At 38.3% G+C, this 16,840-nt stretch overlaps 1 protein-coding gene across 3 annotated transcripts in view; it reads right to left on the reverse strand.

Moving 5' to 3' along the window:
* The window catches only part of ARHGAP32 (Rho GTPase activating protein 32), a 205,304-nt gene that overhangs the window by 78,349 nt on the left and 110,115 nt on the right, over positions 1-16,840 (reverse strand). For all 3 annotated transcript variants that reach the window (XM_024987025.2, XM_059882797.1, NM_001192087.1), the window contains one exon: positions 7,793-7,879. In XM_024987025.2, coding sequence (XP_024842793.1) covers positions 7,793-7,879 — 87 coding nt within the window. The remainder of the gene's footprint in view (positions 1-7,792; positions 7,880-16,840) is intronic.

Below are 16,840 nucleotides of genomic sequence, written 5' to 3' on the forward strand. Positions count from 1 at the left end.
ACCCAAATGAGTTGAAAAGTTATGTCCACACACAAACCTACACACAAAGGTTTACAGCAGCTTTATTAAAAATTGCCAAAGCCTGGATGCAACCGACACGTCCATTAGCTGGTGAACTGATAAATAAATTTTGGTACATCCAGACAATGGACTATGACTCAGCACTAAAACGAGGTAAGACATGGAACTCTGTCAAAGTCTCCTGCATGGCAGACAGACTGTTTACCATTGAGCCACCTGGGAGGCCCCAAAAAAGTTGCAAAATTAAGCTCTTAAATACAAAAATAAAATAATGATAATTCTGTGCTATGAAGAAATAAGCAAGAACCTACCATCCTGAAAAGGCAATATATTATATGATTCCAACCATAGGACACCATAAAAAATACAAAACTATGGAGACAATTAAAAAAAAAAATTGGTGGTTGCCAGGGGCTAGGGAGCAGTGAGAGATGAATAGGTAGAGCACAGAGAATTCAAAGGCTAGTGAAACTATTCTGCACCCTATAATGGTGGATACATGTTTTAAATTTATCCAAACCCAGAGAATGAACAACACCATGAGTGAACCCCTATGACAATGGTGTGTCCGTGGAGGCTCATCTGTTGAAACAATGTACCACATAGTGGGAAGATGTCCACAGTGGAGAAGGAGGTGCATGTATGAGGACAAGGGATACGTGGGTACCTTGTATTTTCCGCTCAATTTTGCTATGAACCTAAAATTAGTCCCCAAAAAATCAAGTTTATTAAATTTATAAAAAGTAATCATGTTCTCTTCTCTCTGGAGAGTCTTGCTCAAAGAAATAAATATCTACAAGCAACCACATAAAGGCAAGAGCCTTCAGAGACTCAAAAGGTAAAGACTGGGGACTGGATTTCAAAATTGCTTTCCTCGTATATCAATAAACTGATTTCTTTCAACTTTTAAAAACTGTTCCTGTGCAAGTAAAATGTCTGCTCTTTAATACAGATTTACATGCAGGAAATGGAAAGCTTAAAACATAATTTTCAAATCCTCTCAAGTTGCTTTAAAGTCACTGAGTAAAATTCTAAAATCAGTAAAATACCTATCTTTTTAGTGGATATGGAAGAAGAACTTTAAATTTTATATGTAAAAAAACAACCTTAATCATGCAATTTCCAAATAGGCTGAATAAAGTAAATGATCATAATATTTTAGAAATTCAATTATTTATTATAAAGAACAAAACAAAAAAATTCATTATTCATGTCTAAATTTTAATTTGCAGCTAATTTCTAACCTGAATAATATATCAGTAAGTATTGCTCTCCAAGGATAACAAAAATCAACAATTCTTAACAAAGATGATAAAGAAGAATGAGAAAAAAGAAAAATCCCAGTGTATATAAGATCAAATTCCTAAGACAAAATTTTTCTTTCTCTCATTCATTCACCAGATATTTACTGAACATCTACATAGTACCAAGCCCTGCAGTAAGTATTAAATGCAACAGAGAAAGGACCATCAAACCTCTGACTTCTTAGAATGTATTTCAAATGAGAAGAAAAAAATCCTACTTTTAAGTTAATAAACTGTTATGTCGTTTAGTCGCTACATCATGTCCAACCCTTTGCTATCTCATGAACTATAGCCCTCCAGGCTCCTCTGTCCACAGGATTTTCCAGGCAAGAATACTGGAGCGGGTAGCCATTTTCTTTACCAGGGGATCTTCCCAACCCAGGGGTCCAACCTGCATCTCCTGCTTGGCAGACAGATTCTTTACCATTGAGCCACCTGGGAAGCCCTTAAGTAATAAATACAAAAATAAAATAACGATAATTCTGTGCTATGAAGAAATAAGCAAGAACCTGCTCCAGTCAAGGTGGGGAGGGAAAGCCCCTCTGTGGAGCTGGCATCTAAACAGCCTCCTGAGAGCTGCGCGGGCACCAGGCACAGCACGTGCATTGTGAATGGACTTACGGGCTGACCAAAGGTAATGCCTTGCTGAGGAAAAACTCAGGGTCTTAACTGACTGAAAACTAGTGAGACCAAAGCACAGGAGTGAGAAGACTGTCCCACGATGTAGACAGCAGGCAAGCTCCAGATCCTGCAGGGCCCTCACAGGCCTTGGTGAGTAGTTTGGGTTTAGTTTTAAATTCAGTGGAAATCTATGGCAGAGTTTTAACCAAGAGAGTAACATGCTTAAATTTGCATTTTACCTCGTCCTGGCAGTTGCTATCACAATGGCCCAACAAGGTACAGCAGCTTGACTACAGCTTGGTAATAACAGACGCAATGAGTTGTTGCTGTACAGTCATTAAGTCATGTCTGACCCTTTGTGACCCTGTGAACTGTAGCTCGCCGGGCTTCCCTGTCCTTCATTATCTCCTGGAGTTTGCTAAACTCATGTCCATTGAGTCAGTGATGTCATCCAACCATCTCATCCTCTGTCATCCCCTTCTCTTGCCCTCAGTCTTTCCCAGCATCAGGATTTTTCCCAGAGTTGGCTCTTTGCATCAGGTGGCCAAAGTATTAGAGCTTCAGCTTCAGCATCAGTCCTTCCAGTGAATACTCAGGGTTAATTTCCTTTAGGATTGATTGGTTTGATCTCCTTGCTATCCAAGAGACTCTCAAGAGTCTTCTCCAGCACCACAGTTCAATTCTTCAGGCTCAGCCTTCTTTAAGGTCCAACTCTCACATCCGTATATGACTAATGGAAAAGTCATAGCTTTAACTATACAGACCTTTAAACAAAATCTATAATATATTTTTGCAGTTCTTTCCGAGAAGAACACTCTTCACCCATGTCTTTGAAGACCCTTAATCATGGGAAAGTTTATCATGCAACAGAATTAATACTATGAATTAATTGTATGCATGATGAAGTTCAGTGAAAAGAAAGACCTGATTTAAATCTCAGCTTGACCTTATCCTTAACAGGGGACTTTACACAAGTTCCTTGACACCTACGAGTGACTGTTTATTCTTCTATACAATGGGAATGGGCTTCCCTGGTGGCTCAGATGGTAAGGAATCCACCTGTAATGCGGGAAACCTGGGTTTGATCTCTGAGTTGGGAAGATCCCCTGGAGGAGGACATGACAACCCACTCCAGTATTCCTGCCTAGAGAATCCCTGTGGACAGAAGCCTGGCAGGCTACAGTCCATGGGGTTGCAAAGAGTTGGAAACGACTGAGCGACCAAGCACACAATGGGAATAGTAACACCTAAATTTCATAGAAAAGTTTTCATACTTAAATAAGAAGTTTGCCATCTGCTTATACACTGTGTCCATATACAGGTGCTCTTCAAACATTAATAATCAACTCCATCCCCTTAGTAACAGCATATGCTAAATGGACCAAGTGGAGGAGATACTTAATACTGAGGAATGCATTGCTGATGGTGGAATTTCAAGCATCAGAGTACAGGAGATATTTTGAGGCAGAAAAGCATTCCCCTACAAGCAACTGTTTGTTCCATCAACTGGGACATTAAAAAAGGCTTCATGGTACTGTAAATATTTACAAAACACTTCAGGAAAAATGACTTATTATACATTGATGAATTCTGGTTAAAATACAAAGGTAGTTCATAAAATCCAACTTCAATAAGAACCATTCATTTCAACTACTCTAAAGCTTACTATGGGACAATAAAATATTAAGAAACATTTTTTCTTAAACTAATAAAACTATACTTAGAGGGGGAAAGATCAGACAAAATTTTCATTAGGGCAAATATCAGAATAAATTTTTACAATCGCTAGGTTTAAATGAGTCATTTCAAAGTTAACACTTAAAAACTGCTATCTGCTTATTTGCTAATGAATAAAATAATAGAATACAGAACACTTTTAAGATTCCCTACCACTGACATTACACTTATAAATGCTTTATTCTATGTAATGGGGCTTAATGTAATTAGTGTCAAGGTTTATCTAATTTTGTTATTTTTCTAATTATTGAAGTTTCAACAGTTGAGACATTAAAGGTTTTTCCATATCTACCTTGACCTGTTCTTGAAAATCTTAGGATTTTTATTAATTTTCATTGATTTCAAACTAAATACATGATATTTCCTGAAAAGCAGGGAATACATAGAGGAAAAATTAGTATGCTTTGCAGAAAAGAAAATGTTCCCACTCAAAACAATATCATGATACAGACTGGGAAGAGTATTTCTTCATCCGCACTACCTCATCTGTTTGTTCCATATAACACCTTTCCCCCCGAGTCTGTTTCCTTGGAGAAAAGAAAAGATGAAGGAAGGAACACATAAGGCACATGGCTATTCTGGTCAAGACAACTTACTCTAAATAACCATCAGTAGGAGAGGGAGAGCAACGAGTACTCAGACAGGGCATTATGTAGATCTGTCTCCAAGGCATTTGAGAAAGTCGCTTTGTCCACGTAACCATGTTCTGCTGAGACACATGGATATGGCTGAATGAGATTTGAGTGACACGTATCTGCTCCAACTGCTCTTGGCCCAGTATACCAGCTAGGAAATATTTTTATCAGTTCAGCTCAGTTGCTCAGTTGTGTCTGACTCTTTGCGACCACATGGATTACAGCATGCCAGGCTTCCCCGTCCATCACTAACTCCCGGAGCTTGCTCAAGTTCATGTCCATTGAGTCAGTGATGCCATCCAACCATCTCATCTTCTGTCGTCCCCTTTTTATTGCCCAGATTATACAGTCTATTGGGCTTCCCTGGTGGCTCAGATGGTAAAGAATCTGCCTGTGATGCAGGAGACCAGAGTTCCTGCAGGAACTCCCTAGGTCCCTAGGTTCCTTCCCTAGGTTGGGAAGATCCCTTACAGGAGGAAATGGCAACCCACTCCAGTATTCTTTCTTGGAGAATCCCCATGGACAAAGGAGCCTGGTGGGCTACAGTCCATAGGATCACAAATAGCTGGACACAACTGAGTGACTAACATATACAGCCTATTGGCCTAGGGTTGCAGCCAGTTAACCTGGACTTTCAGAGGCTTCCACTTAGAGTTTTATAGAGGTAGGTAGACAGAAGATATATCTTTACATATATGAATGCTATCCAGGTCCTGTCTACTGAAGTCATGCAAATAAACTAGATTATTAGCTTCGGTATATTTCTATAATTCTTTAATAACATTAGAATATGCCTGCAGATTTCAGAGTGGCCAACTAAGTATAAATAAAACTAGAATTATGATGAAAAAACAGAAAAAACCCACAAGAGTGAGGTTCAAATCCTGGTCTTTAATTTCATGACCATGGGGAAGTTATTGACATTCTTTAGTCTTACATTCATCATCTGCAAGATGGAAACCAGACTCTTTGCCTCACAGAGCTGTTTTAAGAGTAAATGATACTCTGTATGCCATAATATTTGTGTACCAGACATATAAGTGATCAAAAAATGCCTAGTGAATTTGGATCTATGCAGTATGGAACACATGGTTTACATTTCTGGGTTCACAATTTAAAAAGAAATTAAAGCTTTAAGAGGCAGAGGCAAAAAAACCTTACAAGATTCAAATGTAATGTTAATACCTGAAGAATCAGTACTACAGCCTGCTGCTGCTGCTGCTGCTAAGTCGCTTCAGTCGTGTCTGACTCTGTGCGACCCCATAGATGACAGCCCACCAGGCTCCCCTGTCCCTGGGATTCTCCAGGCAAGAACACTGGAGTGGGTTGCCATTTCCTTCTCCAATGCATGAAAGTGAAAAGTGAAAGTGAAGTCGCTCAGTCATGTCCGACTCCTAGCGACCCCATGAACTGCAGCCTACCAGGCCCCTCTGTCCATGGGATTTTCCAGGCAAGAGTACTGGAGTGGGTTGCCATTGCTACAGAAAGGGAAAAGATCTCAGCTGTTTAACTGGACACTTTCTAAGAAAAAAGAACTGGGGAAGAAAGTGTGTTAAAAAGGACGGACCAAGAATTTTGGTTAAATAAAAAGAAATTTCAAGTGCACATTATTAAAAATTAGAAATTAGCAAAGATATGAAATATGCAATTAGCTTCTATAATGAATAGATTACAAGGAGTAGAGGTAATCATATTTCATTTGAAGATAATGCCATTTCTAAAATCTGTTGTATATTTCCAATATACGAAATAGGAGATGTAAGAAAAGCTAGCAATCAGGAAACTGAAGTCCTTAAGAGCTCCAGCTAAGATTTCATATAGCTTAGGAAAGCAACTTTCATAATTTGGGCCTCAATTTCCTCATTTGCAAAATTAGAAGGTTTGATTTTGAGTCTATCTTGGCTATAAAAAATGACTTTGGTCTATTATGGTTTAAGGATGACATATATGGCAAGAATACAGAAGGCAAGCCATGAGAACATATCAACAATTACTTCCAGTGAGGAGGCAAAGGAGAAACACGACAGCATTATTACAATGCAGTAAATTACTACCTTGATGTAACAAAACCACAACAAGTAGTCTGAAATTTTTTAAGCAGCTTGACAAGATACTCACAACCAGGAAAAAGCCTAACTATCTAGGTCACTACTTTATGGAGGCATAATCAAGTAACGATTACACATTCTAATGTATGGTACCAAAATGCCACGCTTACCTTTTGAAGGTCATGTTTTACAGACAGCATGGGTATTTTTGACATGTTTTGCTTATGAGGAAGAATAAAAATATCTGCACTGTCAGAACAAATGGAAATCACTGCTAAGAAGAGAAGGCACTAAAAGATGTAGATTTTTGATGGGATAAGAAGTTCATGACTGACATGCCAATCATGTACTCTAGATAACAAAGAAATGCTTTCTAATCACCTGTTAATGGTTCATCATAAAAGCACTGGATATTTTCATGTAAAAATTAACTCACTCAGTAAAAGCATTTTTACGAAATATGGCATGAAACACGGATTCAGAGCTTCCCACTTCCTCAAAGGAACCAAGATGACATATAATAAAACATGTATAAACAGTATATAACTTAGAACATATATATACAAGCTAAGTTCAATTTCTAATCTCATGTTCTCTCACCTACAAATAAACTTAACTCTGAAAGGTTTGCCCTTAAAGTCACATCAAGACTAGGAACTTAGTATTTCCCATATGAAATAGCCATTTTCCAGATTATTTAATTTTTAACTTCAGGTACATGAATAACACTTTTTTGGAAAAAAACATGTAAATTCCTTATCTTACTCTCTGTCAAAGGAAACTGAAAAGTTTGTACATAAGAAAGGTTTCCTCAAAAACACTTACTTTACAATGACTAATTCAAAGACAGGCAAGAAGGCTCAATGAACAAAGAATAAATCAAGGAACTGCTTACTTGATGGAGGAAATAATCGATGATATAAGTGACATATTTGAAATCTCATTAAGAGCAAGTCACACTAATAAGCCTCAAAAAAGTTCTAACACTTAGAGTTAAGAAAGAGCACACTTCTAAAACATACACACATCCTACTGTTATACCACATTGGAACTTAAAGTCTTGGTTAGAAAAATGAGCATCTGAGGCAAACACTATTTGATCTGTTCTCTTAATTGTAATATGCAAGCAGTAGCCGAACCATTTAATCTCATCATTGATAAAGGATATGTTTCCTTTACAAGAAAATTTACAAGAATTTTCAAGTTTGTAAAATAAATATCTATTTAATGGACTCTATTGATTGTTTCAACTCTGAGCACATGCAGAAATGCCAATGTGACTGGAAGAAAGAATAAAATAAAATACCTGTGTTACCACAGTCCATGTTATTTGTTCATATTTATTCATTTATTTATTCAATGTTATTCACTTATCTTTAATTCCTATTAAATTTTATGTGAAATGGAGAACCACCCACAAAATTACCTGACAAGCAATGTGCACGAGGTAGACCAGCTCTTTAGATTCACAGCCATTTTTTGTTACTTCATTCTGTTCTTCTGAAAGTGAAAGCTAGAGGGAAAGAAAGTCACGGTTAACAAGCAAGAATATAATCAGCATTCAGTAATATTTGGGCCCTCACATCAATTTAATGTAAGATATGCCTTATATTAGAACTTTATTGCTTAAAGCAGATAGATAAAATGAAGAAGTCAGGATTTTTAAAAAAATGTTTCTACTTGAAAAAGAATAGCTACATGAATATGCAAAACAGAATCATTTTGCTGTATGCCTAAAGCTAATGTAAGATGTAAATCAACTATACTCTAATATAAAACACAACCTAAAAAAAATAAAAATGTTCCTAACAATTGTCTTTGTGGCACATATCTACACTAGCACAACTACAGAACAGCAGTAAAAAATAAAACAGTACATTCATTCTATAGCAGGCTTTCATGTCCTTGATGTATAGCACAAATATGAAAGGAAGTTCAAGTGGGCCCCAAAAGACAGTGTGACCAGAGGTCTCAGAGAGCAAAGGGTGCATTACAGGGACTGCACACGGGCTGCTCAGGGGACAGGCTGGGCCTGCAGACATGTTCTATTTCAGACTCACCATGTAGGTCTGCACACTGGATTTTATTTTATTTTTATTTGACCACAGCTAGCATTTAGAAACTGAATGATTTCACATGAAAAAATACAAATCTCTGGCTCCTGTTGGAAAATCTGAACCTCTGAACTACTGGACCCACATTCTCACATGGGCAACAACTGGCTGGGGCTGCGAAGTGACCGTCCCTTTGAACGAGGCCTGTATTCTCCCCGAGTCTTTGTCACAGAAGCAATTACTGATTTATTTTCCATCGACATGTAGGTGGAATGTTAATTATCATTCATCTTGCTACTTGCTTTGTTATTTTTTCACACCGTACTCACTTCACTTATTCACTCACACATCTGTTCCATCTAGAGATGTGAATTTGCAAACTCAGCTCCAGATACAGATACAGATACAAACTCTATACAGATACAGACAACCCTGAGTTCAAAAGTGCCACTAACTGGTTATATAATGTTGACCTACCTACCTAATCTCGCGTCTGGAAAATGGGAATGATATAATAACACCCATTCTCAAGTCTGTGCATATTAAATGAGATAATACATTTAAAGTGTTCACCAAGGTGCATGGCACTCAGTAAGCACTTAGCAATCATTACCTATCATTAGAGTTAATATTATAAGAAAATAAAGTTGACAAGAATATATTCTCTACTTTTGAAAGGAGTATCATTGAAAGTATTTAAAAAAAAACAAAAACCAACCTCCTAGTATTAAGTAGGAGAAATCTGGAAGATAACAATCATTCTCACACTAGCCCAAACTAGCCAGATTAACTACAAAATGAGTTCCTTAAAAACTGAAAAGAAACCTACCCAAGCTAAGGTGCAAACAGTGATGAAAAGACTTTCCTGAGATAGAAGAGATTCCTATGGATGTGCCTGGATGCCCGGCAAGGATGCTGGAGGATAAGGAACCTGCCTTAGACAGGGTAGGGAGAAACCCACCAAACCTCAGATGACTGCCTGTGGACTGGAGTGAGGAACTAAAATTCCAAAGAGCACTGTGCAGCACACAGTCAGACCTAGGCACTCAGCAACTGACTCCCACAGGTGTTCAGGTATCAACAAGTAGATCAACACACCAAAGGTGGGGCCAGGGGGAGAGAGCAGGAGAACTGAGAGAGATGAACCCGTGTGTGATGTGTGCAGAGCCTCCCCAAGCACAAGACAGCTGAGCACTGGAGATGGAGAGAGGGCAGGAAAGCTGAGGCCCGCGGAACATTTAACAAGTAGAGATGGGAGGGGCAGAGAAAAGCTGAGAGAAACCCCACTGGGGCAATGCTGCATGTAAGAGTATAAGGCAGCTACACACTAGAATGAGGGCAAGGGGAGCCAGAGAAAGCTGGAGAGCAAAGAGAACTAGCAACCAGAGGGGCTGCTCTCCCTCAGTTCAGAAAAACTGCTGGCTTAACAGTAGAGCACAAACAGACCTCAACAATTTTCAATTTTCCCTGCTAAAGAAAAACAAAACAAAAAAAACCTCCTGAACTCAGAATACTTAGAAGTAATGACAAACAAAAGCAAAGTAAAGTTGCCAAAGGCCAGGTCTATAGCAGGCTTCCCAGGCGGCTCAGTGGTAAAGAACCCACCTGCCAATGCAGGAGATGCAGGAGACTCAGGTTCGATCCCTGCATTGGGAAGATCCCCTGGAGGAGAAAATGCCAACCCACTCCAGTAATATTGCCCGGGAAATCCCATGGACACAGAAGCATGGCAGGCTACAATCCGCGGGGTCACAAAGCGTTGGACACAACTGAATGACTGAACACAACATCACCACAAGGTCTATATCAACCACAGATCAGCTTGATTCTGCTCACTTCAAACATGACTAACACAATCTAATACAACAATCTAACAGAATGGAAGAAGGGATAAGCCCATTCCTGGAGGTAAAAATTATTGATTTTAGTCTCTACTGTCTCTTATATAACATATTTGGCATTAAAAAATTACAAAATATACATGGAAGCAGGGAATTGTGATCCATGGTCAACAGAGGAAATAAGCTAAGGGACAGACACAGAAATGCCCCAGATATTGAAATAATAAAAAGAATTTAAATTAATTATGGTAGAAATTCTAAAATTTAGTTTGAAAAGATACTCTGTAAGAAAGTAAGAATATACAGAATTCTAGCAGAGACTGATCTGCAAATATATTCAAAAGAAAATGCTACAAATAAAAACTATGATATCAGATATTAATAGCACACTGAATACAGTAGATGCAAGAATTATTGAACTTGGAAACAGATCAACAGAATGTATCCAAGCTGAGACAGAGAGGAAAAAAAGAATGATCACTCAATCAATAACAGTACACTTGAGATCTCTGAGACAAGCAACATGTACAACCAGTGTGCCAGAAGGAAACGGGATTTGAATGGGGGAGAGAAGTATCTGCTGAGGCAAAAGACTAGAACTTTCCAAAACTGGTAAATGATATCAACTAACAAATTCAAGAAACAGTGAACCTCAAGTAGGATCAATTTCAAAAGTCACAAAAAGGCATATCATAATCACACTTTTGAACAACGAAATAAAGACAAGAATCTTGAAAGCAGACAAAAAAAAAAAAAAAAAACCAAGAAAACATATAACTTTAAGGGGAAAATAAATAAATGACAGGGGAATTCTCACCAGAAGTAAGAGAGCCCAGAAAACAAACAGAAACAACTTTAAGTGCTGGAAGAAAAAGACTGCCAATTCTGTATCCCATAAAAACAAGCTTTAGCGATTTTAGGAATATAAACACATTTACAAATGACAACAGCTGAGAGACTCTGTCTCTAACAGATTAGTGCAACAATAAAAGCTAATAGAACTTCCTCAGACTGACGGGAAATAGCACCACACAAAAACCCAGAACTTCAGGAGGGTAAATATGTAAGTAAACATACAACACCTAAATTCTCGACAGTAACAGACAGCAGAAGTTTGACACTAACTTAACAGTTTTGAGAAAAGAAAATAAATGAACCTAAGTTTTATTCAAACCTAAATATACAAGAGGGGGAAAAAAAGCATTTTCTGATGAATAAAAGCAATTAATTCCCATCAATACATCTTCAACAGACTTCTAAAATGTATCCTTAAAGATGAAAAGGCATTCCAGGATAAAGAATAAGGTAAAAAGCAGAAATACTGAGCAAAGAATTCAGCAAATAAGTATTGCATCAAAACAAATCTTAACGTGTAACAAAAATGGTGATTAATTATAAGAGATAAAGAGATGCAACTATAAATCCTAAACAACACAACCATGGAAGCCAAGAAAGAATAATTCTGCTTAAATCATTCTATCTGGTACTGCTTGAGAGAAGAGTAAAGAGATTGATAAAACTTTAGACTAAAAATTAGGTGTTCAAGTTAAATTTTAAATGATAACAACTAAAAGGACAGAAAAACCCTCTTCAGCTTTCAAACAACAGAGAGGTAAAAAATTTTAAATGTCAATACCTGTAACAGAATTATGAATAGAAGCAAAATCAACCTTCCTAAGCAAAACAGAAGCAGGAGGAAGGAAGAAGATAGAAGGAGAGAGCAGATTTCCAGATTGAGGCAAGGAGATGGGGGAAAAGCAAAACAGGATAGTCAAATGGCAGCAACAAAACGGTGCGGTGGGCAGCTACAAATGCCAGGCCCTTCACAGAAACATGAAAAATCAAGGGAAAACTCTTGTCAGAGTGAGAACCAGCTTTCTCACCACTCTAGAAACAGCAGAAACTCATGAATCTGTTCAGGGTGAGACACACGCACACCAAAGACACACGAAGATCCTGAGCTTTAACCTCTACTTCATCTTTAGCTAAGGTGGAGATATGAGCAGCTTGGTTAAATGCTGAATGGACACTCAACACAAAGGAAATGTGAAAAGACTGGAGAAGTAGATTTCTGTTTGTTTTACTTTTTATTTTTAGCTCCTGGCATTCAAGGAATTCCCTGACAAAACCCTTCTGGAGCCTGTGCTCCCTGCAGTGGAAGTGCAAAGTCCTAACCACTGGACTTCCAAGGAAGTCCCAATTTTGTAGATTTTAAATAAACGATATAAGACACACCCAAAGAGCTTAAAGAAACTACAAAGAACTAAAGGAAAGCAGGGAAACAATGTATGAAAAAAATGAGCATATCAATGAAAAGAAAGAAAAAAAAAGGGAGCCAAACACAGATTTGGGGGATGACAAAATCACTACCTAAAATGAAAACTTCACTAAAAGAGAGCAACAGCAGATTTGGGCAGGAAGAAGAATCAGCTTACTTAAAGAACGGGTAAATAAAAATATACAGTCCAGGGAACTCCCTTGTGGCTCCAGTGGTTAGGACTCCATACTTTTATTGTCGAGGGCCCTACTGCAATCCCTGGTTAGGGAACAAAGATTCTGCAAGTCACTCAGCGTGGTCACACACACCCACACACACACAGATATACAGTCCAAAGAAGAGAAAGAAAAAAAGGGTGAAGGAAAACGAAAAGTACCTAAGGGACCTGTAGGACATCATACAGAGTACCAAAACAATACATTATCGGAATTCCAAAAGGAAAAAGCCATAAGGAGATTCTCTGAGGAGTGATATTAGGACGACGGACGAATAGGAGAACACTGACTTTAGACCCCTTCACAAAAGTAGGTATTAGCAACTATCCGTCCAAGTTTTTATAGTTATCACAATGGGATACAACAAACCAAGTGAAAGATGAGTCAAAATGGGGGTAAAATATTTATAATACACATGGACAGATTTTTAAAAATAGAATATATAATGAAAAAAATGAAATGGGTGTTTACCTACCCTAGTATCTTGAAAAGTATCTGGAATTTAAGTGGGGATCAATAACTATCTGATGAATGGTTGAATAAGCAGACACAGTCTCACTGGAATACAACACTTATTTTCAAAACTGAATTCATTCTCTTTGCCTGTATAGTCTCTTCTTCCTCTTGAATTCCCAAAGTGAGTAACATAACTACTCCCCCAGCTGACCACCCTAATTACCCTAGAGCCCTCTATCACCTCCTCCTCTGCACACGTCCTTTCTTTTCATATTCCCAGGGTCAAGATCTAACCTACACCTTTAATTCATTATTCTCTCCTAATCTCCCAAAACTTGCCTCTCAACCCTGCTCCTGCTCCCACTCTTCACTGCTGCTTCCCTAGTTCTGGGCCTCCCTGCATCTGATCCAGACAAACAGACTAGATGAATAAGCAGAGCGGTCTTCTAACTGATTTCTTTCCACTTCTTACTACACACTGCTCACAGTACCTTCTTCTCAAAATTCCTCAATACTTTGTCAGTCCCTACTAAGAAACTACTTTAAAGCCAAAATCCAAACACCTTAGATGAGCCTTGAAGGATGGCATTTCTCCAGATTACTTTCTAAACCTTGTTTTTCCACCATCATTCTAACCCGTCCATCCCCTTTCCTTCCAGAGACCTTGGTCTGTGGTATTTCTCCTGGTCTAAATGCTCTTCACTTCTATCTGTGCGTATCCAAAACCTGTTCAGTCTTCATCAAAGCCTTCCTTGAATGCCACAGGAAATAACCTCTCCTGCCTTTGAATCCCTATAAGAACTCCAACAATCTTACTACTTTTATTGGTATATTGCTTACTTCCCCTGAGGAAAGACTCTCTTATCTACTTCGTCAGTGACACTCAGAGTACCTGCCACAGACAAGGCATTCAGTAAAATCATCCTGAATGAACTGTTTGTAGTCATTAAGACTTCCGCTACACAAGTCTGAACACCAGGATGTTTTACACAGTACATGAAGCACATATACCTGGAGTATACACACCATGAAAGATGAGGCTACATTTACCTATAGAAACTTATGGCAGGAACATAATGATTTATTTTTACTTCCTTTGATTTAATCTCAATCCTTTGCCTATATCTCAATCCTTTGCCTATAAGAAAAAGAACACAGAATTTTCAAGTCCCATCTTCTGGATTTCTTACAAATCTATTTTTGGAGTTATTTTTCCTATATTCACTTTTCTATAACCATGGAAACCAAGCTGAAATTAGTGTTGTTAGGATCTTTAAAAATACAACTCTATTCAGCAAGCCTTCAAATGTTCAAAAAGTCCTTTCTCTGCATGGAGAACGGAAATCAGCGTAAAGTTGTATAAAAATATATCACCCCACCCACATAAAAACCATTCATCAAAGTTTAATCAACAGATTGCAAATTGAGCAAAGAAAGAGTTCTTTTCTTTTTATTCATCTTTTATAATGCTATTATGGCTGCAGTTTCACTACGACATACCTGTGCAGTTTGTAAACAGTTTTCCTCACCTCCATAGACTGTAGTAGACATGTAAACGTGAAAAATCATTTCTATCACATGTGGTCTGCTCACATCTATGATCAACATCCTAATATTCAACACTGAAAATACATCTTCAAAACTACTGAGTTGAGAACACCAAGTGGAAGAGTAAGTCTTTATTTGAGATGTAACTCTATATTACTTGTTAGGTGGGTAATAAGTGAAGCAAGTTCTAATTTCAGAACATAAGGCTAAAATCAATGAGACAAAATTTCAATTCAAATTTCTTAGGAGAAAGCTAGAGAACTACATGCATCTTAATAAACTTAAGAGTCAATTTTTCCTTCCAGAACGGGAAAAGGACACTGTTTCCTCAGGGGAGTATCAGAAGAAGGAACTGGTGTGCTAATCCTTAAACACCAGAACCACCCTCAGCTGAACAAGAGCTTCCCAGCATGAAGAATAAATGGAAATAAGATTAAATGACAGAACAGCAGAATCACAGTTTCATCTAGTAGGTGCTCACTCCAGAATACACACTTGTTGGGAAACAAAGCTTCATGAGTATTTTCACATTTCTATATGGTCAGAACATTTTGAACAAAGAGACTTCAGCACTGAGGTTAAAGAAAGACTGAATGGGAATCCCGAATGCCAGAGCTCTGGAGAAAGTCTCCTCTCTTCCCAAGTCCAGATGTTTGTAAAAGAGACATCTTTGCTGCTTCTCCCAGAGAGGGTGCGTTAACTTTCCAGAGCGGAGTCCCTCCCTCCACCTCCAAAAAGGCAAAGGGACAGAAGTACCAGCTTTCCTACGGAAACCCCAAGTTTCAAAATGTCAGAATCTGCCTCTCGTGATACAAAAACCCACGTCCACATGTGGTATACATCTGGTTCCCACTGCACCACCTCATGGGGAACTGAGGCAAAAAGAACCAACACGAGTTACACTGTGAGGTTATAAAAGGTCCGATTTCTGATGCAGAGACCTCACGTTCCTGTTACAGAGAGAGAGTAACCCTGACAAGCTGGCATGTTAGCCTCTAAGCAGAGAAACATCTCAGACTCTTCACAGTTTCAGACTCAACAATATGACTTTTGTAAGCATATTCAGTCCAACTCCTGGAAGTGAACTGCATGTGTGTAATGTGACTCCAACATATCTATATATCAACCAGTTTCACATACCTAACTTCTAAACTGGACAATCTCAAATGAGATACAGTTAAAATCCAGGACTTGGTTGATGGCAGCACTGATAACTCACTATGTCAACTCTTCATTTCAAATCTTCCCCTCAAATGACAAAGATTTCCAGGCATAACAGGAGGTATTACTATGGAATATGCAGAAAAGTAGGGTTGAAATTTATGTTTTGGTTTGAGGGAGAAGACTTTCTGGTAGGGATAGAAATAGTAAAATTATCACAGCCTTTGTTTCAAATGGTTACATACAAATAATATAAACTTCTAAATAAGATAAATTTTAACTGGAAACATCTACCAGCTAATCTTGAAATTGAAAGTAGTATTAAGAAGATGGGGAAATAAGCATTTCACTGATTTACTTCATTTTTATCAATGTCTGAAAGTCTCACAGATAGGTACCAAAACTTCTTGCTGGTACATGTTTCTATAAACGTCAATGGCTAAATTTAGAAGAATTCTTAACCAGGAAGAAAACTCAATCTGTTTCCAAAATAGTCTACTGAAACTGTTAAATATTAGATCAGTATACCATAAAGAAAGCTGAGCACTGAAGAACTGATGCTTTTGAATTGTGGTGTTGGAGAAGACTCTTCAGAGTCCCTTGGGACTGCAAGGAGATCCAACCAGTCCATCCTAAAGGAAATCAGCCTTGAATGTTAACTGGAAGGACTGATGCTGAAGCTGAAGCTCCAATCTTTTGGCCACCTAATGCAAAGAACTGACTCTTTGGAAAAGACCCTGATGCTGGGAAAAACCAAAGGCAGAAGGAGAAAGGGCCGACAGAGGATGAGATGGTTGGATGGCATCACCAACTCAATGGACACGAGTTTAAGCAAGTTCCGGGAGATGGTGATGGACAGGGAAGCTTGGAGTGCTGCACTCCATGGGGTCACAAAGAGGCAGACACAAGTGAGCGACTGAG

This window comes from Bos taurus, chromosome 29 (genome assembly GCF_002263795.3).
Source record: "Bos taurus isolate L1 Dominette 01449 registration number 42190680 breed Hereford chromosome 29, ARS-UCD2.0, whole genome shotgun sequence".
NCBI lineage: Eukaryota > Metazoa > Chordata > Mammalia > Artiodactyla > Bovidae > Bos > Bos taurus.